Source organism: Ambystoma mexicanum, chromosome 4q (genome assembly GCF_040938575.1).
Source record: "Ambystoma mexicanum isolate Mex_15411 chromosome 4q, UKY_AmexF1_1, whole genome shotgun sequence".
Lineage (NCBI taxonomy): Eukaryota > Metazoa > Chordata > Amphibia > Caudata > Ambystomatidae > Ambystoma > Ambystoma mexicanum.
The window spans coordinates 638,637,785-638,657,158 of NC_090928.1; the positions used below are offsets into that span (position 1 = coordinate 638,637,785).

The 19,374-nt window shown below is 45.0% G+C and overlaps 1 protein-coding gene across 13 annotated transcripts in view; it reads left to right on the forward strand.

Moving 5' to 3' along the window:
- WDPCP (WD repeat containing planar cell polarity effector) overlaps nucleotides 1-19,374 on the forward strand; it is a 3,071,480-nt gene that overhangs the window by 780,305 nt on the left and 2,271,801 nt on the right. For all 13 annotated transcript variants that reach the window (XM_069608194.1, XM_069608204.1, XM_069608201.1 and 10 more), the window contains 2 exons: nucleotides 6,642-6,686; nucleotides 7,370-7,420. In XM_069608194.1, coding sequence (XP_069464295.1) covers nucleotides 6,642-6,686; nucleotides 7,370-7,420 — 96 coding nt within the window. The remainder of the gene's footprint in view (nucleotides 1-6,641; nucleotides 6,687-7,369; nucleotides 7,421-19,374) is intronic.

Genomic DNA, 19,374 nt, shown 5'->3' on the forward strand with positions numbered 1-19,374 from the left:
CGCAAACAGGTCCGTGTGGACCGGTCCACATAACTTCTCTATCTGTTGGAAAATACTCTTGTCCAGCATCTAGTCACTGGAGTCTGATAAGTGTCTGGAATTCCAGTCTGCTACTACATTGAGCGAGCCCGGAAGATATTCCGCTACCACCGAGGTCACTAATTCGAGGCAGAAGTGCCAAAAGTCATTGGCTAGCTCTGACAGCAATCTGGATTTCGTCCCTCCTAAGTGATTGATGTATCTGACTGCTGATATATTGTCCATCTTCAGCAGGGTACACAAGTTCACTCTGCCCTTCGTGAAGGCTTTGATTGCGAATGACCCGGTTAGCAGCTGCAGACAGTTGATGTGCATCTTGAGCTCTTCTGCACTGCATTTTCCCCCTGTTTCTAGTTCCCTGCAGCGGGCTCCCCAGCCTGCTCTGCTGGCGCCTGACTCTATCACCAGATCGGTTCGGTCTCCAAATATGGCCTTCCTGTTCCAGTCATCCATATTCTGTAACCACCATTCCAGTTCTGTCTTGGATTCTTCATCGAGGGGTACTGCTTGGTGGTGCTCAAGCCCCTGCTGTAGATGTCTAGTTTTTAGTCATTGCAGGGCTCGATAATGTAGGGGCGCTAGAAATATTTCCTGAATCGAAGCTGCTAGGAGACCCACTACTCTCGCTCTTGTCCTTAGGAACACTACTCTCTTGTCTAGATATCTATTAGCCACTATGTCTGGGTCCACCTCTAACCTGGTCTCCCAGGACCGCTGTGCCAGGTCCATGATCTTGTCCAGGGGGCCTGCGATGTCGAGGACCTTCTCCTGGCAACTTTTCCAAGACCTGTATATACCCTTCCTAGGATCTCTGGAGGCTTTTGACATGAATGCCAGCATTTTTGGGCGCAGTTCTGGCGCTTCTGCCACTTTAATGGGCAGCTCTGGCTTCGGACATTCGGCCCGCATGCACTGCCTCGCTTCTCTGACGAGCGCTTTGAGCAGCCTCTGAGTCATATACTTTGTGACTCATGGAGAAGGAAGCCAGTCTGACGATATTAAGTTTCCTTAGCCTTTTTTTTAGGAGGGGGCTGTGCCTTGTCCTCCTCGACTCTATTGTCCTCTTGTTGCAAGCATTGTGGGGTCTCTGTGGGCTCTTCTTCCGAGTCCGGTCCCTCATTTCCCATATTTTCCTCCCCTGGGTAGGGGGTGGTGAGGCTTGGCACTCCCAACTTGCGCATTAAAAGCATCCCTTAGTTTCATAAATGCGTTGGTAGCCTCTGGGGCCTCATCATCTGCCCTGTCTGGTTGACCCGAGGGGTCAGAAGAGCTCTCTCTCATCCGGGTCTCGTTACACCCCTGAGGGGTGTAAGTGATTTCAATCCGGCACACACCCAAGTCACGCCCAGTATGTAGTGCGCAAATTAAACCCTTATTTATTTTTATCTAGAAGTTTAATATTCTGAACGATATACCACTTGTATCACACCCTTCTCCTGAGACCCCCTCCTCCTCCCTGGTCACACTGAGCCAGGAATCAGGCTAGTTTGCAAAGGTAAATATTTGTGTATTTTAGAATCTAAATCACAATATATTTTAATAGGTAACCAACAATCACCAATGGGGTGACAGAACACTGAATAGTATATTTAATACACTAGGAATCAAGGAATGAGCATAAAACAAATGCAGCATAGAAAATAACTTTTGTGTTGGTTTGGAACAGATGGCACTATGTTTAGGAGTTCCCCCTGCAACACCCCTCAACCCACCAATAGGCAATTTAATAGATGTGAGGAGGGAGCAGGTATTCAGGAATAGCACAAATCAAACAGAATATCACTCCCACCTTCCCCCTTCAAACACAAGAGAAAAACGCAATTGACTTTTCAGCTGTCAGTATGGCTTTGAAATTGTCTTTGGAATTCACTGAGGAAAAACACCAAATGTGGTCAAAAATACTTAAATTATTGTAAATTCCTATGGGAGCCGCTTTGAACAGTTGCACACAATCACAAACCATGATTTAGTCAAAAGAAAACATTTGAAATCTCAAAGTCCAAGTGGGAAATAATTTAAAGTTACATCACATGTGTAAAATTTCTCAGAATGTCAAATCGCGGCAAACTTTTCCTTATGCAATATTCGCTATAACGGGTGAATCGCACTGTTATGGGTTCTATGGATAACTAAGGATGTTAGGTACAAGTAGGAGTTGAAATTTTGCTTCTATCATACAAACCAAGGGAGTTATAGAGGTTTTATTAAGTGTCCTTTTTGAAGAATATGCGCGAGAATGGAAAACTGAAATGCACTTTTGAAAATGACAGATGGTTTGATTACACTAGATTATGACTATGAAAAAGCGAATGCAACAGATGGATCTTAGTCACGTGATCAGCGTAACCCGCCCGTTGTGGATACTCTACTTCTTCCTGGAATTTACTTTTCTTAATCAAATCAATAAGAAGTTAGGGTTTAATAACACAGATGAGAAAAGAGTCAGCGCAAAGATAGTTCTAGCAATACTATGGTTCTGAATTAAAGATGGGATGGGTTTGAGATTGGGATCATACAATGCAGATATATTATGGGTCACAGTTCTTCCTATTAATACTCACAGAATAAGTTATTAAATTGGACCGTCAGATCTGGTCATGGATTGGATCTGTCAAGGAAGGATGGCACATCAGACGCCGCAGGACTGGATCAGCTAGGCTGTTCACTGGATTTGCACAGGATCTGTCCTCCTTGTTTGTGAGTATTTTAAATCAGCTGGATAGCAAGTTCCTCAGGCAGGCCTTGTGGTAGCAAGCCAGAGAATTTCAGGATACTAGTTCAAAAGGCCTTCTCAAACCACAGTGCTTCACTGGGTTGTGAGAATAAGTTTGAGAAGTTAGGCCTTGCTGTAAGTAAATAGTTCTCTACTGCTGGCAAGAGTCTTGGCATCTGGATCTGGAAGGATGTTAAAGCTGGATGTAGAATGCTGGATCAGAGTGCTTCGCCGGAATCAGGAAAGTGAGTGGATCAGTGAGTCCCTATGTGTTGTCAGCTGTCTCTATTTATCCTTTCAAATGACATCACAAAATGGGTGTATGGGCCGCCTTAACTAAGCTTGCCCCTGTGAGCTGGGATTGGATCAAATCCTCATCTCCGCCTTGCCTCTGAGTGATTGGATCGAGGCCGGATAATGTCACCTGTTATGGTTTGCTTTACAGTCCTTAGAAACCTCCCTTTAGCCACTGGTCTCAAAATCGGATTTCATCCTAAATACATATTTCTACATTGGTTGTCTCCACACAAATCACACACAAAGATTCCATATTTTATGTAATAGCTGTTCCTCAAAATCCCGCAGCTGTGGGATCTTGCTTCACCTTTCTACAGAATGTTGTCCTTTTTGCCATGAACACATTGTCCAAACTTTCTGCAACTTTCCACAAATGTGTGTTTACCATAGGGATGTGTGTGTAAAGTTTCACAATTTTAGGATTAATACAGTTCACATAAAACCACATTTGTTGCCATTCCTGCTCAGAACATGTTACACAGTTCTGCTGCCTCTAAAAACGTGCAGCCAAAAATTAGATTAACAGATCTGTCCTTTGTATATTTTTCACCACTTTGAATCACAAGTTATGAGTCTTTAAAAATGGTTCATTGTTCATGCTTAACATCAAATGATCCTGCCCCTTTGTCTCTCCCTGCAGTCCACGATCAGCCCCCTCCCTTGGAAGTTCCTTCCAGGAGCAGTGTACGACCCCTTTCACACCTCTGTTACCTGGGTTTAAGGCTCTGCTATTGTTCATTCTCTTTCTGTAGACAAAGGTCTGGGCTAACCCACAATTATCATCTACCAGTGAGTTTCTGCTGAAAGGATTTCCCCTCCCCTTGGAAGAAACCTGTTTTTCCACTTCCAAAGGGTTGCAGCTCAGCCAGGCTAATTTATTCTTAATTAAAAATCCAGCAGAAACCAAATTTGTTGCATCAAATCACATAAGTACGTTCATTTTTTAGCTTTAAATCTGTGGCATCACAAACACAACTAAGATCTGTATTCCTTTTAGCAACACTCCTTTTATGTTTGCTAATCTGGCAGACTTTTAGTTTAGATGCTTTTAAGTTTCATCGGTAGCTCATCTGACAGCTGTCATCCACAGGTGTACTGCAAACTTGACAGGGGCTGTCAGTTTACAGACAATCCAGTTTGTCTGAGGGAATGTTTTGCTCTTTATACTTTAGGACTTTATATATTCGCCATGCTTCATTAGATACATGACTTTTAGTGCCAAGCAAGATTTTGCATGTTGAGAAGTGTTGTGTTATAGGCATTGTGGAATCTTTAGCAACAAAGCAAATGTCCTTTATAGGCACATTTTGGAGTTTAATTTTCAAAGCGCTGCTTCTCTTTCTGCACTCTGTTTGCTGGTCATGGAGCCCACTGGCACATTTTCTGTAGTGTGTGCTCTATCCCACCACATATGCACCATGGGTGGCAAGTTGTGCATCCATCTTTTTGTGTGTTGCAGGATGCGGTTTTTTTAGGTTTTTGGTGCGCACAAAAGTTTTGCTGCCATTGTTGCTGTTTCTTGCGCCATAACTATCGGAGTGATGCCGCATAGAACAAGGAAGTGGGTCAATACATCCCACAGGGGCCTCTGACGTGACCCTTGCGGACGTGCTCTCTTTATTATTGGTGCCTTTTTTCTCCTAGCTTAATGTTTCGATGGTCACCAGTCTCTCTTGCAGGGACCTGACCCCCTGTGCCACTGCCTCCATCAGTGAGTTTCCCAGCACTTCTCTAAAGCTATAGGCCAGGTCTTCAGCCTGCTCCTCCTCACTCCATTCCGATTCTGCCATTGTATGTGCTGATATTGTGCCTTATCTACCTTATTCAGGTGTTGTGGCACGTCCATTCACTCACTGTGTTTTATGGCGTGGTTGCCCCAGTTTTGTCCTGCTGAGCAGGCTTCAGAATGTGCTCTTCGAGCTTTTGTGGCCTGCAGCACTTGTCCTGCTGCTAATTAATGGAGCGTTCAGATCGCCGGTAAACATACGTTCGGGTAAAGCACTTGTTCATTATGCGACCTCTCCCTTCTTCAGAAGAGGTAATTGAGAGCTCTGTTGCGCTAATTCACTTCCCCCGTGTTATCTCAAACACGTACATACTCGCGTACTGCTTCTTCTTGGGAGAAAAACTCCTCCCTCCCAAGGGTGGAGGCCCTTGCTCCTCGGCTCACGCTGTCAATGTGTGTTAGCCGAATCGGGAGGCGCTGCCCTGCCTCCCTGAGGTTGGAAGCCACTTCAGCACACTCCGCCCTCCTGATGGAGGTGTCTGGAGTCAAGTGTCCCCTGTGGAGTTCGGCAGATTTCCTAGCATACCGCTGACTCTGGACTACTGATATGGCTTATCTAAAAATCACACAAATAAATCCATCCATATATGTATATGCTATAAAGTAACGTGTGCGCTATATTTACTTATGGCGCTGTATGCTCTATGCCAAGTAAAGTACATTTATAGGTGCTGCGCTACACAGCTATATAAATATGTGACTTATCTGGTTGGAGAGTAGGAAAGAAGAGTGAGATGAGAGGAACAAAAAGGACTATGATCACGTGCACAAGGCATGATGGACTACAGAAAGACTGGACCTAAGGGAAATGTAGTTTTCTTAAGAAATGAAAAAGAAAACAAAATGCGTTTTCCCATCTGGGAAGTTATAGCTTTTTGTTTTGTTGAAACTGCTGGAGACAGCAATAAATGTGAAGATGAAGCATAATGCTCGCCTCCGGTCTTGACACAGAATACAACTCTATCCATATCCTAATTCATTAGAGGCAGAGGGCTGGCCCCTTTAAAGGTAATTTGGTTGGCTTTAGAGGTTGACGTTAGTGTAGGTAATGGGTGGTAGCCTAGTGTGGACATGGAACATATGGTGTGCGGTTCAGGCCCTAGTTTTCTGATATATTTTTGGGGAAGGACAGACGCAATTACATTCATGCTCTTTCTAAACTATTGAGCTTGGTTTATGCGTTCTTGGTCAAATGGTGACCCTGCACCACAAAAGGCATGAAGGCTCCTCTTATGACTTTAGATAGGCCTCCGTTTGCAACAGCGCATAACCGTCTGCGCTGTCCATAGCCCTTAATAATCCTGCATATCTTTTTTAATATATATTTCTATACATTTTCTTTAACCCAAAACCTGCATGTTTCTTGAACAATACTGTCAAATGTGCTGTTGAATTAAGAGCCTTTGCCTCAGTGTGCTGGCCTCCTGTGTCTTTTTTATGCTTGTCGCTTAACCTAGAGGTTCAGTGCATGTGTGTGCCTAGTTTCTTAGTCAGCATGTTTCTGCAGGGGATTAGGGTCTTGTATCCCTATTGGAGCTGAATTCCTGGTGGAGAGCAGTGTAATGGAAAACTTTTTAAAGCTGGAATGTATATTGTATTTCCCCTTCCCTGACAATGTTCACGGATCTGCAAGTTGCCCACCGTCTTTGCTTTGTGTTCCTTTGTAACTGCATACAGTGCCAATAACTGGAGTGTCCCTCATATTGTACACACAAACCACAATCTGAAAACCAGGCCCCAAGCCCCCAATCTGTTTCTTCAGTTGTAGTCGAGCATCATTTAATTATCTCTCTCCTGATTCCGCAGATGAAGATCCTGGCATCTATCAGTACTACGACAAGAAAGACCCAGGTACACACACATTAACTTCCCTTAAGGCCGACATTTAGATCATTTGTGACCTGTTAACAATCAATCCGAGTGAGGCGATTTTCTGAAATGCTTTTATGTTGATACAATAGAAAATATCAAACGTGAAGCATTTTCTGAAAGGATTTTGACGCTGCGGCTGCCCGAAGGCCGGTAGTGGGCATTCGGTCCCAGCAGAGGGCATCAGCGGCGCATGTCTTGGTCCTCACCTGCGATTTGAAATGGGGATTTCAGAGAACTATCCGTTTTCTTTATCTGATTAATTCCGCTAATCCTGGAACTTTCGCAAGGGGCCGAAAGGTCTCCTTCGCCGGGATGACTTCCTGTCCCAGGCCAGGTTTAGACCGAGGCTTGTCTGGGCCACCCTTTTATTCGCCGCAGAGACTATTAGGCCGCCTCATGGTTGCGATGACAGGGCGAGGACAGCTTCGCTGCTGGGTGGGTTTGCTTGCAATTCCCCCTTCCATCGAATATCGCCCCACCTGTTGTGCTGCGTAAGTCTGTCTTTCACCATGAGTGAGCCGGAGGTGAAAACCCCAACCCAAGTGCCCCTCATTTTGCATGAACGCGAGGTGCTTCTCATCTCTCGACTGTGACTTTTCCAAAATAAAGATTTGTTGAAAGTGATGGTTTTCATTAATCGTTTTCTCTGTTCTATTTGTTAGTGACTCAAACAAACTTTGGTTACTTGGAAGAGAAGCAGCAACTGGCAGAATGTAAGAGACTTTATGCCTTTCTGTCTTGTACCTTTTAAATATATGTAAAATAACCTCAATGATATGAGCTGTGTGCACTACCTTTTACGTTTTGTTATTAGTTCAGTTTGATAACATTTGATTTTTAAAGAGTTTAAACCACTAACAAAATCGGTACTGCTCTGCAAGGATTAAGGGATGAGTACTGCACACAACTCCTACTCCGCCCCACACGACTACTAAACCAGCATGGACCTCAAACACAGTGCTGGCAATGGTCAACATTTACTGGGGGGGGGGGGGGAAGTCCCTCGCCTCCCCACACACGCAAAGGGGGTAGCAGGTAGGGGGAGTGGGGTTAATGCGCTTGTGGTGCGGTGGATTGTCAGTGTTGTGGGCGGGACTAGGTGTTGAATAATGTGGCTGCCCTCAATCTAGGATGCTGGCTACTTTTCATAAAAACAAAGTGCATTTTCGGAACATAAGAATGACCAATTTATTAAACATGTGATAGTAATTCAAATGTGGATTCCTTCTGAGCATGCAATGCACACTGGCCATGTTGTTCACTTCATCTGCCAGAATAGTCACCCGACAGTAAACTGTGTACAAAGCATGACACATATAGACCGCTTTGGGCCGTTTCTGTGTTTGAGCTGTCATGGTGACTGTGGTTTGTGAAGTTGTTGCATATCGCTGCACCTATCAAACGCACAGCATTGAACAGTCTGTGGCAGATAGTTTCCACAACTTGAGGGTGTTTTGAGGGTGTTTGGACCTCGGCTCTAAACGGATTAACTCAATTGTCGCAAACTAATTGTGTGTGCCCCTCCAAAAGATATTCATGTACACACACCTATTGCACAATGTTTAGGTATGCTTTCCAAATAAGAGCAACATAGCTTCCTCTAATGGCATTATCAAAATGGGACATGCCCCAATGATTAATTCCACAAGCAACCTAGCCGACAGACGCACGGGCTTGGTTATTTTTAGGTGGTTCCTAAACACTGGAGAGCGGGTGCTTGCCCCAGTCGAGCACTGCATTTTCCCATTCCATCACCAATTCCCAACTGCAGCTACTGTAGGGAGGACATTTTAGCAACATATTGAAGTCGAATCACTCCTTGCGTAATTTTTGGGAGAATTTACATGCTTGTTTTGAGTTGAACCTGGCGTTGGCTGCTTCACCTTGTAACATCTGCATTGCAAACTGTGTTGCCCATCTGTCAAAGGAAAGGAAAGGAAACACTTCAAATGCGCACCACACAAAATCAAATTTGCTAAAACGAAACAGCCAAACATAGAAAAGCATGTGTGTAAACCTTCTGCACATGTTTCCATTTGTACAGTGCTAACAGCTTCTGCGGGTGGACGGCGGTCGTGCGCAGGGCATGCTACAGTCCTGTTGGTTCTAATGACCGTTTCTAGCCCCCTGAGGGTGCCTGTGCACAAATAATAAAGATAGCATTACCAGGGTGACTGGCATGTACAGCTCAGAATCCGTCTCTGATAGGCGATCAGTCCAGCCCAGATGAGATAAGGGCTGCCTGTGACGTGTTGTGCGTGCCTGAAAACTGTGGGTCAGGCGCACGCACGCACACGCACACACACGCAATCGCTACTAGACCAAAACAAGCACTGGCAAAGCCAACAATTTAGGCTTTTGTTATAGTCCCACATGTTCCACTTATTCATATACTACCAGACCTTGCAGGGGTTTGTAGCTGACATGCACATTGAGGGGTCTGCTATAGCCGTGTGTATTTTCTATTGTGTCATACGTTCCTATTTTTGAAAATCACAAAATCTGCAATTTCCTGAAATCGCCTATACTGATAGCACAGGGCGAATGCGTGGGGTTGGTCAAATTTCACTATCGCCAGTACACCCCAGACTGGTTTGCCGACCTTGGGCCAAAACGTCAGCCCACCAACTGTTGTGGGGCTGGAGGCAACCCTGAACATACAAACACACTTTCACAAATATATATATATATATATAGATAGATATATATATAGATTTTTGCATTACAAATTTTATGTATATACTGCAATTTTCTTGTTTTAATTACTGTTCTTTTCTTTGCAAAAGCAAAAAGAAAACAAAATGTGGCAAGTTGGGTACTTTAACTGAGGGCTGTGTTCTGGAGTGCTGTAATACTTTGAAATCAAGAGACTGAAGCCACGCTTGCTTACATAGTTTTTATTACACCTAGAGCCGTTTCATAGCTACAATTAACTAATTAACTTTCAGACAGCTGTTTTATGCCACTTTAATATCACACAGATTAAATAACGCAGCTAATGAGCGACTGGCATGCATGTCGCCCTCCAAATGTGCCAAGCCCACCAATACTTTTTATATCACTAGTTCTATTCTTATACAAATGGCAAGCACCACCTCTACTAGCCCAAACGAATGAGATGGGGGGCCACACAAATAATGCACGGGAAGCAGGGTTGCAGATCACTCCGTGGACTGCTTTGGGATCCAAGGTGTGACCTAAACAGGATGCTTATTCAAATGCTCCGATTTCAACCCCCAACCACGTAAACTGCAACACTCGAGATTGGGGACAGTGGGCCAATTTCTGTCCGACTCTTCAATGTTTCTTTATTTTAAGCGCGCTGTTCAGTGAATGTCACAGTATGTACCAGAACTCAACCTGACATCATCAAACAATAGGTGTACTCCAGTTATTTAAGTATGAAATAAGGGTGTAGTTAAATGGGCAACTTTATTTTGGTGTTTAAGTAACTGCCGTTACATACAATGTAAACTTACATTCTTCAAACTAGCTGTCAATGGTGCATCAAGAAATCTGCTATCCCCATTGCATTCCTCTACACTCTTCAGCATCGCACTGTTCTCATTGTAGATTTTAAAATGCCTGTCACTGCACTTTTAAAACTCTTCCTGATACCGTACAACGTTATATTTAAGAAAGTTATGGGCACTGCAGTTTAATTGAAGATGGTCCATGAGAAATGCTGCCCTTTTAGTACTGTGCATCTTTTGACACGGGTAGCAGATTTTGCCAAATTGAAGTGAGTCTTTAAAGATGAGACACAAGGGTATTTGAGCAAATGGAGCACAATGTCATGTACCAGATTTATCAATCGAAATTGCGCTTTTGGTTAATTGATCGTACCTCTTACATTTGCAATGACTCTGGCTGTTTTAGCAATGTAAAGGTGAACAGGCTGTACCGAAGGCCTCCAGACAATAGGATGTCTGATCTTTTTTGCACAAGCAAGCTATATAATGGTCCAACCTCCTGAATTTAAAACTAGACCTATAAAAACACATCACATGAAATTATATTCTGTAAAACGTCTATTATCCACCTAGGGTGAAGCATTCAAAGTCTCTGGAAAGACACAAATCGTGATTACACCCTCGAAAATACAATGTGTTTTCTGTGCTCTTTTGGTATGTCACACCAGCAATCAATTTGCAGTCTAATTCTATCAAAATTAAAACCTAACCCTTACCAAACGATGTACCACTAACAGTCGAAATCTTGCCTCGTTTAATCCTATTAACTGGAGCAATAATCTTTGGGATGTCCCACGTTATTGCCACTGGCACTGTAAATGCTGGTATAGCCATAGACGTTTTTACAACATGGCCGACTAGGCCCAGCGTGGCAGATTACCAGAGGAGCAGCATGTCATTGCAGTTCATTTTCAATTTACTGGTTGTAATTATTTTTTATATAACGCTAATTTGGTTTCTCTGAGTCTGGCTGGTCCAGAACACTGCGAGTCATTTTGAGCTGTTAGGAGTCATTCCACTCTGACGGCTAAAGAAAGTCTTTGATGGGCAAACTTGTATATGTGCTTGACATTTACAAAAGCTTTGTTAGGGTGAATTTTATTTATATACAAAAAGGAAATGCATACCAAACCCAAGGTGCTTTAGGTATTTAGTGATTCAGTCATACAACTCTCATAGGCATATATGATGCATATAAAGCTCTTTGGTCATTCTTAGCTTCCCAAAATGCTCTTTAATATGCAAAACCGGCAAAAACTCATTGGTTTTATTGGTGTCACTTACCATTATCTTTGGAGTTCTTTCTAATCAAATCACACATACACTGTTTAAGCAATCACTTTTATATTCATATACACCACATGCATTTTTTAAATGGTTGCAAAAAAAGTAAAGCTTAAAAATGATGCATCATTTTACAATATTAACCGCATGCCTATGCTTAAGTCAAGCACAAAGTTCCCACGGGTGGTACTAAAATGATGTTCAGAAGCAAGCACTCATTTCCCCACATTTCAGAGGTCTGTTGCCACCCAAAAGGTACAATCATGAAATAGATCATAGAGAAGTTAAAATGGCGAAGAGTAAATCTGAATGCGCAAGTGCATCAAGAACCCTGTGAAAGGATACCCAAAGCCACAGAAGGTTGAGAACTAAAACTGTGTGCCAAATGTATGTACTGTTTCACAGCTGTAAAGGTGTCCCGTAAAGATTTCCATTCAGCCATCTTTACAGAAGCTGCTCAGTGCTAAGCAGGCAAATGGCATCCCTGCTGGGTTTATAATGTCTTTGATGACATTCTGCTGCACGCTCAGTACTATGAGGAGAACCAACTGCAAACTATGTCAAACAATGCATAACTGTGATGTTTATAAATAATCTTTACATTGATTATATTTTAAATACAAGGTAGGACTTTTACTGTGAAACAGTACTTCGAAAGACAGCAGGACATCTATATCTATACCCACACATCTCAAAATGTTCCTATGTATATTGCAGTCCAACAAACTACAGAGTTAACATTTTAAATTACCTTAAACACAAGCTGGCAAGACCCATAGCCTAAACCACACTCACTAAGGTAATCTTGTGCTGGAGCTCCCGATCCATTGCTCAATTTTACTCTTGGAGTGTTGGGTATTTTGAACAATTGCACAAACAACAATGATGTTAACAGTATGTACCGCTTCATTTGTTGTAAAAGGTGCCTGGAATGTGCAGCTATGAGGAATGCTGATGCTTCCCAAACATGAATGTTCAGGGTCCTCCTTATCCATTACTCCAATGTGTGAATGCACAGCCAAAGTTTCCAAGAGCCTTCTCCAACTCTCTTTAATCTACTGAAGTGTCTATGCCCAGACAGGTTTTACAAACTCCACTTGTGATTTTGCCATATTTTAATGGTGTTCCAGCCCAAGGGATTTGGAGGTACATCGACTGCAGCAGGTAACTTGCCTTATTTCTGTTTTGTCCCCTGCTAACACCAGAGCAGTAACCATGAAAAGGGGATTGAGTTCCATGTTTTCAACATTTTTATAAAATGTGCCTGTACCACTTGCATATATTTCATATGTAACCTTTACCATTTGACAAGACCTGATGTAGAAATGTAGCTATGTTACATTAATATTACAGACCAGTCTAGGTGGTTCTCATAGTGACAGCAGGCAATTTGTGAGAGAAACCAGATATTAGCATTGACACCAAAGTTCCTTGTCTCAACCTTCTCTCACTTGTGTCCAGTTGTCAGACAGCTTATGTTAGTAGCTCTTCCTCTAAAAGATTGTTTTTGGACCTAACCGATGATAGACAATTAGCTGTACCTCTAGTACACTTAACTGTAGAACACACTGCCTTCTCCAAATCTTGGGCAGCAGAGATCTGAAAAAACTCAACTAACATAACATAGAAGATAACAGGCTTGAATTAATAGACGTCCTTATGTTATGGAGCGAAAATGAGGGACAAAGTGGGTGTGAAGGGGTGGAACCTGGTGAGGGTGCAGAGTCTGGCAGAGGTGGAGTAAATGTAGTGGGGGCTGCACTTTTTGGGCCAAGGGCAGCAGAAAGCCCAAATGTGCCACTGGGTATAGCCCTTCAAGTGCAGTAGACCCTAACAGCCTGGAGGCGTGCCGCTGAATGCCACCCTTTAACAGAGAGAGGTCCATCCTTTGTGTCTTCAAGGCAAGAGCTCAGCTGCTGCAGCCATATCTTCCTTGCTAGGAGGAGACAGCAGATAGGAAGACACCACCTTGCTCTTTTAAGTGCTAGCTGCCAGGTATATATCCACCTGGATTTGATTGCACCCTGTCCTGTGTAGATCTTTGAGAAGTCTGCTTCCATACTTGAGTAATATATAAGGAGAGTATTTGGAGTCTTGCCCAAGGATGTCCATGATGACGGGTGGCGTACAATACAGAGACGGGCTTATCTATAACAGCAGTGCCCAACCTCCACATGTCCTCCCTCTGGAATCCATTTCGGAACCCTGAAGGAGAACCAATGACCACATGAATGCTGTCCCATTGCAGGCTGAAATTATTACTGGAGACTGAGTAGATAGACCCTTATAGCAAAGGGACTGATGCTTTATAGATGAGATCGTTTTCATCTGCTTATAGATGATGCCAATAGGCCCACTCTTGTAACTATTAACCCCACGTTTACCTTTGGTCCAATATGTTGTTCTGCGTGTATTTCTGAGCACACCTCGACTAGCATGAAGAACACCCCAGAGAGTGAAGGGGCTCAATGTACATATGCAGCCTCATGGCACACTCTGCACTCCCAAGCACATTCTTTCTTTGCATGTTCATAATCATTTTACATGTTGTATTCCAAGAGAGGGTTGCTTCTGGTGCACAGTATAAAAGTTATTTATATCTGCCTGCAAATAGATATGCACTTTCAAGACCATGCTGATATTCACCTTGTTTGCTCCACTTGTGCATTTCCAGATCTGATCTTGAAGAGGAACTAGCCTTTGAAGTGGACACATTGTTTACTTTGAACTCGTGCTTGCGGAAGTCAGAAGTAGTCTCACCCCACGAACATGTATTTCGAAGGGATTGTGTCCTCCGACGTATTCCTTATCTTTGATAATACGTTTCCAGCTTGCTGGGCTTGGAATTTTTTTCTGTAGAGGGCGATGCGCGTCGACGTCCGCCGAGTGGATGTCCCTCGACGGCCACTGTATCGGCGCCGACGTCATCATGCCCATAAATAGCCATGCGCTGCGTCCGTAGCTCAGTTCCGTTTTTCCGCGCTTTGTGGGGCCTCGGAACGTCATTGCTCAGTTCAGTCAGGATAACCCTATATCTACTCGAATAAATACCTACTCGTTCTCGATGGCATCTTCGTCGGAACCGACGACGCCGCAATCCGGCTTCAAGAAATGTCGAGACTGCGGTAAAAAAATGTCGATAACGGATCCACACAGGATCTGCTTGTGGTGCTTGGGAGCCGAGCACCATTGTTCGGAGTGTGAGAACTGCATGTCCATGACGGCGAAAGCCTTGAAGGAGCGCAAGGAGAAGCTCGAGAGAGGTAAGTCAGTCAAAACCTCCTCGAAGGTTTCTTCCGCTGAGTCGAGGCATTCGTCTCCTCGCCGTCGAAAACATTCCCATTCTAGATCTGATGGTGTTTGGCTCCTTCTGCCTTAGAGATGGGTTTTACACCATTTCAGAGGTCAAGGTACCCTGGACTATCTTCAATTTATGAAGAGGGGGAAGATTCTGACCAGGAAACATTTGGGTTACAGAGGACCACACTGCCTATTTCAGAGGATTTCACCTGTGAGAAAAGAAGGTTGAGGGACCTACAGGAGTCACTACATGAGGCAAGTGGGCTGGACACTTCGCCAGAAGTGGAATTTGTTAAACCAGACCCAGGGGAACATGCCGAAACACCCTATAGAACCCTTATGGCAAGAATTATTGAATTTATGGGTTGGTCTGCGCCTTCGCCTGTTTTTCAACAGGATGACCTAACAGACATATTAGACAAAGGTTCACAGGAGGACCCTGTGGTCCCCTTCCATGCAGCCTTACAAAGGAAAATTACATCTAATTGGGAAACTCCTGAAGTTATCCCTGCGGTCAATAAAAGATTGTCAGCCAAATATAGTGTAGCGGTTGCTGACCCTGAATACTTATCAAAAAAACAGACTCCAGAGAGCCTGGTGGTTCAAGCGGCAACTTCATATAGCAGTAGGACCGCTTACCCTACTGTCCCACAGGATGGAGATGACAAGAGGTATGATTCTATGGCGAAGAAAGTCTTCTCTGCTTGTAGTATGGCGTTGAAGTCCATCAACTCCGCCTGTACGCTCGCCAGGTTCATTCACACACTGTGGGAGTGTGCTTCATCAGCGGCTGACTGCATACCAGAAGGAGAGGAAAAGGAAGCCTTCCTTAACATTATTAAAGATGGCAAAGATGCCATGTGCGAATCACTTCAAACTGGCATCAATTCCGCTGACAGTATCAGCAGGGCCATGGCGGCATGTACAACAATCCGCAGGCATGCGTGGTTGCGAAAGTCTGGCTTTGCTCCAAATGTACAGGCCAGACTTTTGAATATGCCCTTTGACGGATCTTCACTATTCGGAAAAAAGGCTGATGACAGTCTGGATGTTGCAGACTTCCAAAGCAGCAGCAAAATCTTTAGGAGCTGCTATCCGCCAAACTCCTTTTCGCCCCTCAGGAACCTCTGGGAGAGGAAAGTCCTTTCGCTATTATTCCGCATTTGGGAAAGGCAGAGGACATCCGGCTCAAAGAGGTCAAAGGAGATCCACCCGAGGTGGACGGGTCAAAGGTACTAAGGCCGCAGCAGCAGCAGGTGCCTCTTTACCCTCGGCATCTGCATCAGCCGCCCCCAAACCACTCTGAGGCCTTTCCACACAATACAGCTGTAGGGGGCAGGTTAACTCACCATCTGACGGAATGGCAGGCTATAACGTCAGATGCTTGGGCATTGGAGACAGTTGCCCAGGGTATCTGCCTACCCTTTCTACACATCCCTCACAGTCATCCACCGGGGAACAGCTCACTAAAAGTTCCAGATCCGCTCCTCTTGCAGGAAATTATAGACCTGCTAGAGAAAGGTGCCATAGAACCGGTACCTGTAGCGGACAGGAACAAGGGCTGGTACTCCCCCTACTTTCTCATACCAAAGAAGGACAGAGGACTGAGACCCATCCTGGACTTACGAGAATTGAACAAGTTCCTCAGGAAGGACAAGTTCAAGATGGTACCTCTCTCTCAGATCCTTCAGGCCCTCCAGCTCCAGGACTGGCTGATATCTCTGGACCTTCGGGATGCTTATTTCCATGTGCCAATCCATCTCAAACACAGGAAATACCTGAGGTTCGCAATTGGCGACTCTCATTATCCATTTCGAGTTCTGCCATTTGGGCTGACCTCCGCCCCGAGGGTCTTCACCAAGCTGATGTCGGTAGTGGCAGCGAGTCTACGGAGGGAAGGGATTCGCGTCTACCCCTACCTGGACGATTGGCTGATCAGGGCTGTATCTTCGAAACAAGCCCAGGCCCAGTTAGATTATGTCTGCCACTTCCTTCACAAACTGGGATTTTCCCTCAATTGAAAGAAGTCACAGATGATACCATCACAGAGACTCCAGTTCATTGGAGCGGTCCTGTACACTCCCCTGGGAAAAGCCTCGCCACCAGAGGTGAGGGCTCAAGATATTCTACAGATGGTCACCAAGTTTCAAAATGCCCAACGTCTTCTAGCCTTCGACTTTTTGAGGTTGCTAGGCCTCATGGCATCCTGCATCTTACTTGTGCCAGAGGCTCGCCTGAGTATGAGATCTCTTCAGTGGGCACTGAGAAGTCAGTGGTCTCAATTCTCAGGGAGAATGAGAGATCTCCTCCGGATTCCGGACAAGGTAGCCCACGACCTTCAATGGTGGGCCTATCCAGAGAACATCTTGAAAGGAGAACTGTTTTGGCAACCATGGCCGGATATAACAGTAGTCACAGACGCCTCACTCACGGGGTGGGGAGCCCATGCCAACGACTTGACCATCAGCGGTCGTTGGTCTCCATCGGAGTCCAGACTACACATCAACCTATTGGAGCTGAGAGCGATCAGACTAGCGCTGAAAGCTTTCCTGCCATCAGTACAGGGGAGAAATGTCCTGATAATGACGGACAACACGGTGGCCATGCACTACCTCAACAAAAGAGGAGGCGTAGGATCACTGCCACTGGGCAGAGAGGCGATGCAGCTCTGGTTTTGGGCAATCCAAGAAGGAATCTCTATCGGCAGTCCACCTAGCCGAAGAGAAGAACTTGACAGCGGACGCTCTGAGCAGGCAGAGCACAGTCTCCCACGAGTGGGAGCTAGCTCAGGAAGTCCTTCAAGAGATCTTTGCCCTTTGGGGAACCCCTCGGGTGGATCTGTTCGCCACAAGCACCAACAGGAAGTGCGATCTGTTCTGTTCAAGGGAATTTCCCCCGAGAGGAGCTCAAGGAGATGCGTTCGTAGTCGACTGGGAGTTTCCACTCCTTTACGCGTTCCCACCAGTCCCTGTTATTCCTCAAATGATCAGGAGGTTGAGAAGATTCTGGAAAACCATGATCCTAATTGCCCCGGATTGGGCCAGGAGAACGTGGTACCCGGACCTTCTAGATATGTCCATCTGTCCTCCAATCCGTCTTCCACTCAAAGAGAATCTTCTCTCGCAGAAGGGAGGTCAGGTTCTTCATCCAGACACCAGAACCCTCAACCTTCACGCTTGGCTTCTGAAAGGGTGAGGTACAAGGATTGGGATCTCCCTGATGACGTCATGGAGGTGTTGCTTTCGGCCAGAAGGCTAGCAACAAAGTCTTTATACTGCTGCCGTTGGAACACATTTTGCAGCTGGTGTAGGGAAGAGAATATCAACCCTTTTTCATGTGGTACACCAACGGTGTTATCGTTTCTACTCTTCTTGGCAAACTCCGGCCTTCAAGTTGGCACTGTAAAAGGCTATCTCGCAGCGCTTTCTATCTTCAAGCGCACTGCGGAGGAACCATCGTATTTCAAACTTCCTTTAGTGATACAATTTCTCAAGGGATTAACTAATGTTTATCCTCCAAAACCATTCCAGGTTCCCTTATGGGACTTAAATTTAGTCTTAAACTTCCTAATGGGCACTCCATTCGAACCACTTCACTCTTGTTCGCTGAGATTTCTCACGCTTAAAACTGCTGTCCTATTGGTAGCACTAACATCTGCTAGGAGAGTGAGCGAGCTACGATCTCTCTCCTGTAAACCCCCACATACAATTTTCCACAAGGACAAAGTTGTCCCACAGGTGTAGCCTAATTTCCTCCCAAAGGTGGTTTCTGAATTTCATATTACTCAGAAAATTACCTTACCTTTGTTCTACCCTCCTCCCCATCCGGGGAAAGAGGAAGAAAGGCTACAAAGGGTGGACCCAAGGAGAGATCTCAGCTTTTACATCAGCAGAATGGCTAGGATCAGGCAAGCAGACCAACTGTTTGTAGGATACTCAGGTCACAAGTTGGGACTACCCATAACAAAACAAACCATCTCCAGGTGTATTATTTTGGCCATTCTGGAATGTTACAAACTGGCAGGGAAAGAGCCACCCCAAAATCTCAGGGCTCATTCAACCAGGGGTATCGCAGCCTCTTCGGCTCTCCAAAGAGGGGTACCGGTCCGAGACACATGTGCGGCTGCCACATAGTCGTCCGCATATTACATTCACAAAATTTTACAATCTGGATTCCTCCACTAGTCAAGAGACCAGATTTGGCAAGGCCGTATTACATTCGGTCCATCCCTAAAGGGATACATAACATTCTCACTCCCACCTCCATTTACATGCCACTGCTATGGGAGTCTATCAAAGATGAGGAATACGTCGGAGGACACAATCCCTTCGAAGAACAAGTTACTTCTTACCTTGTAACGTTCTTTCGACGGGATGTTCCTCCGATGTATTCCTTATCGCCCCTCCCATCATCCCCGCAGTGATACTTCCCTTGTGGTTGCAGCTTACGCTCCTTCAAGGTCAATAACCAATTCAGGCATGACTTTTCTTAGGCTACAAAACGGAACTGAGCAACGGACGCAGCGCGTGGCTATTTATGGGCATGGTGACGTCGGCGCTGATACGTTGGCCGTCGAGGGACATCGACTCGGCGGACGTCGACGCGCAGCA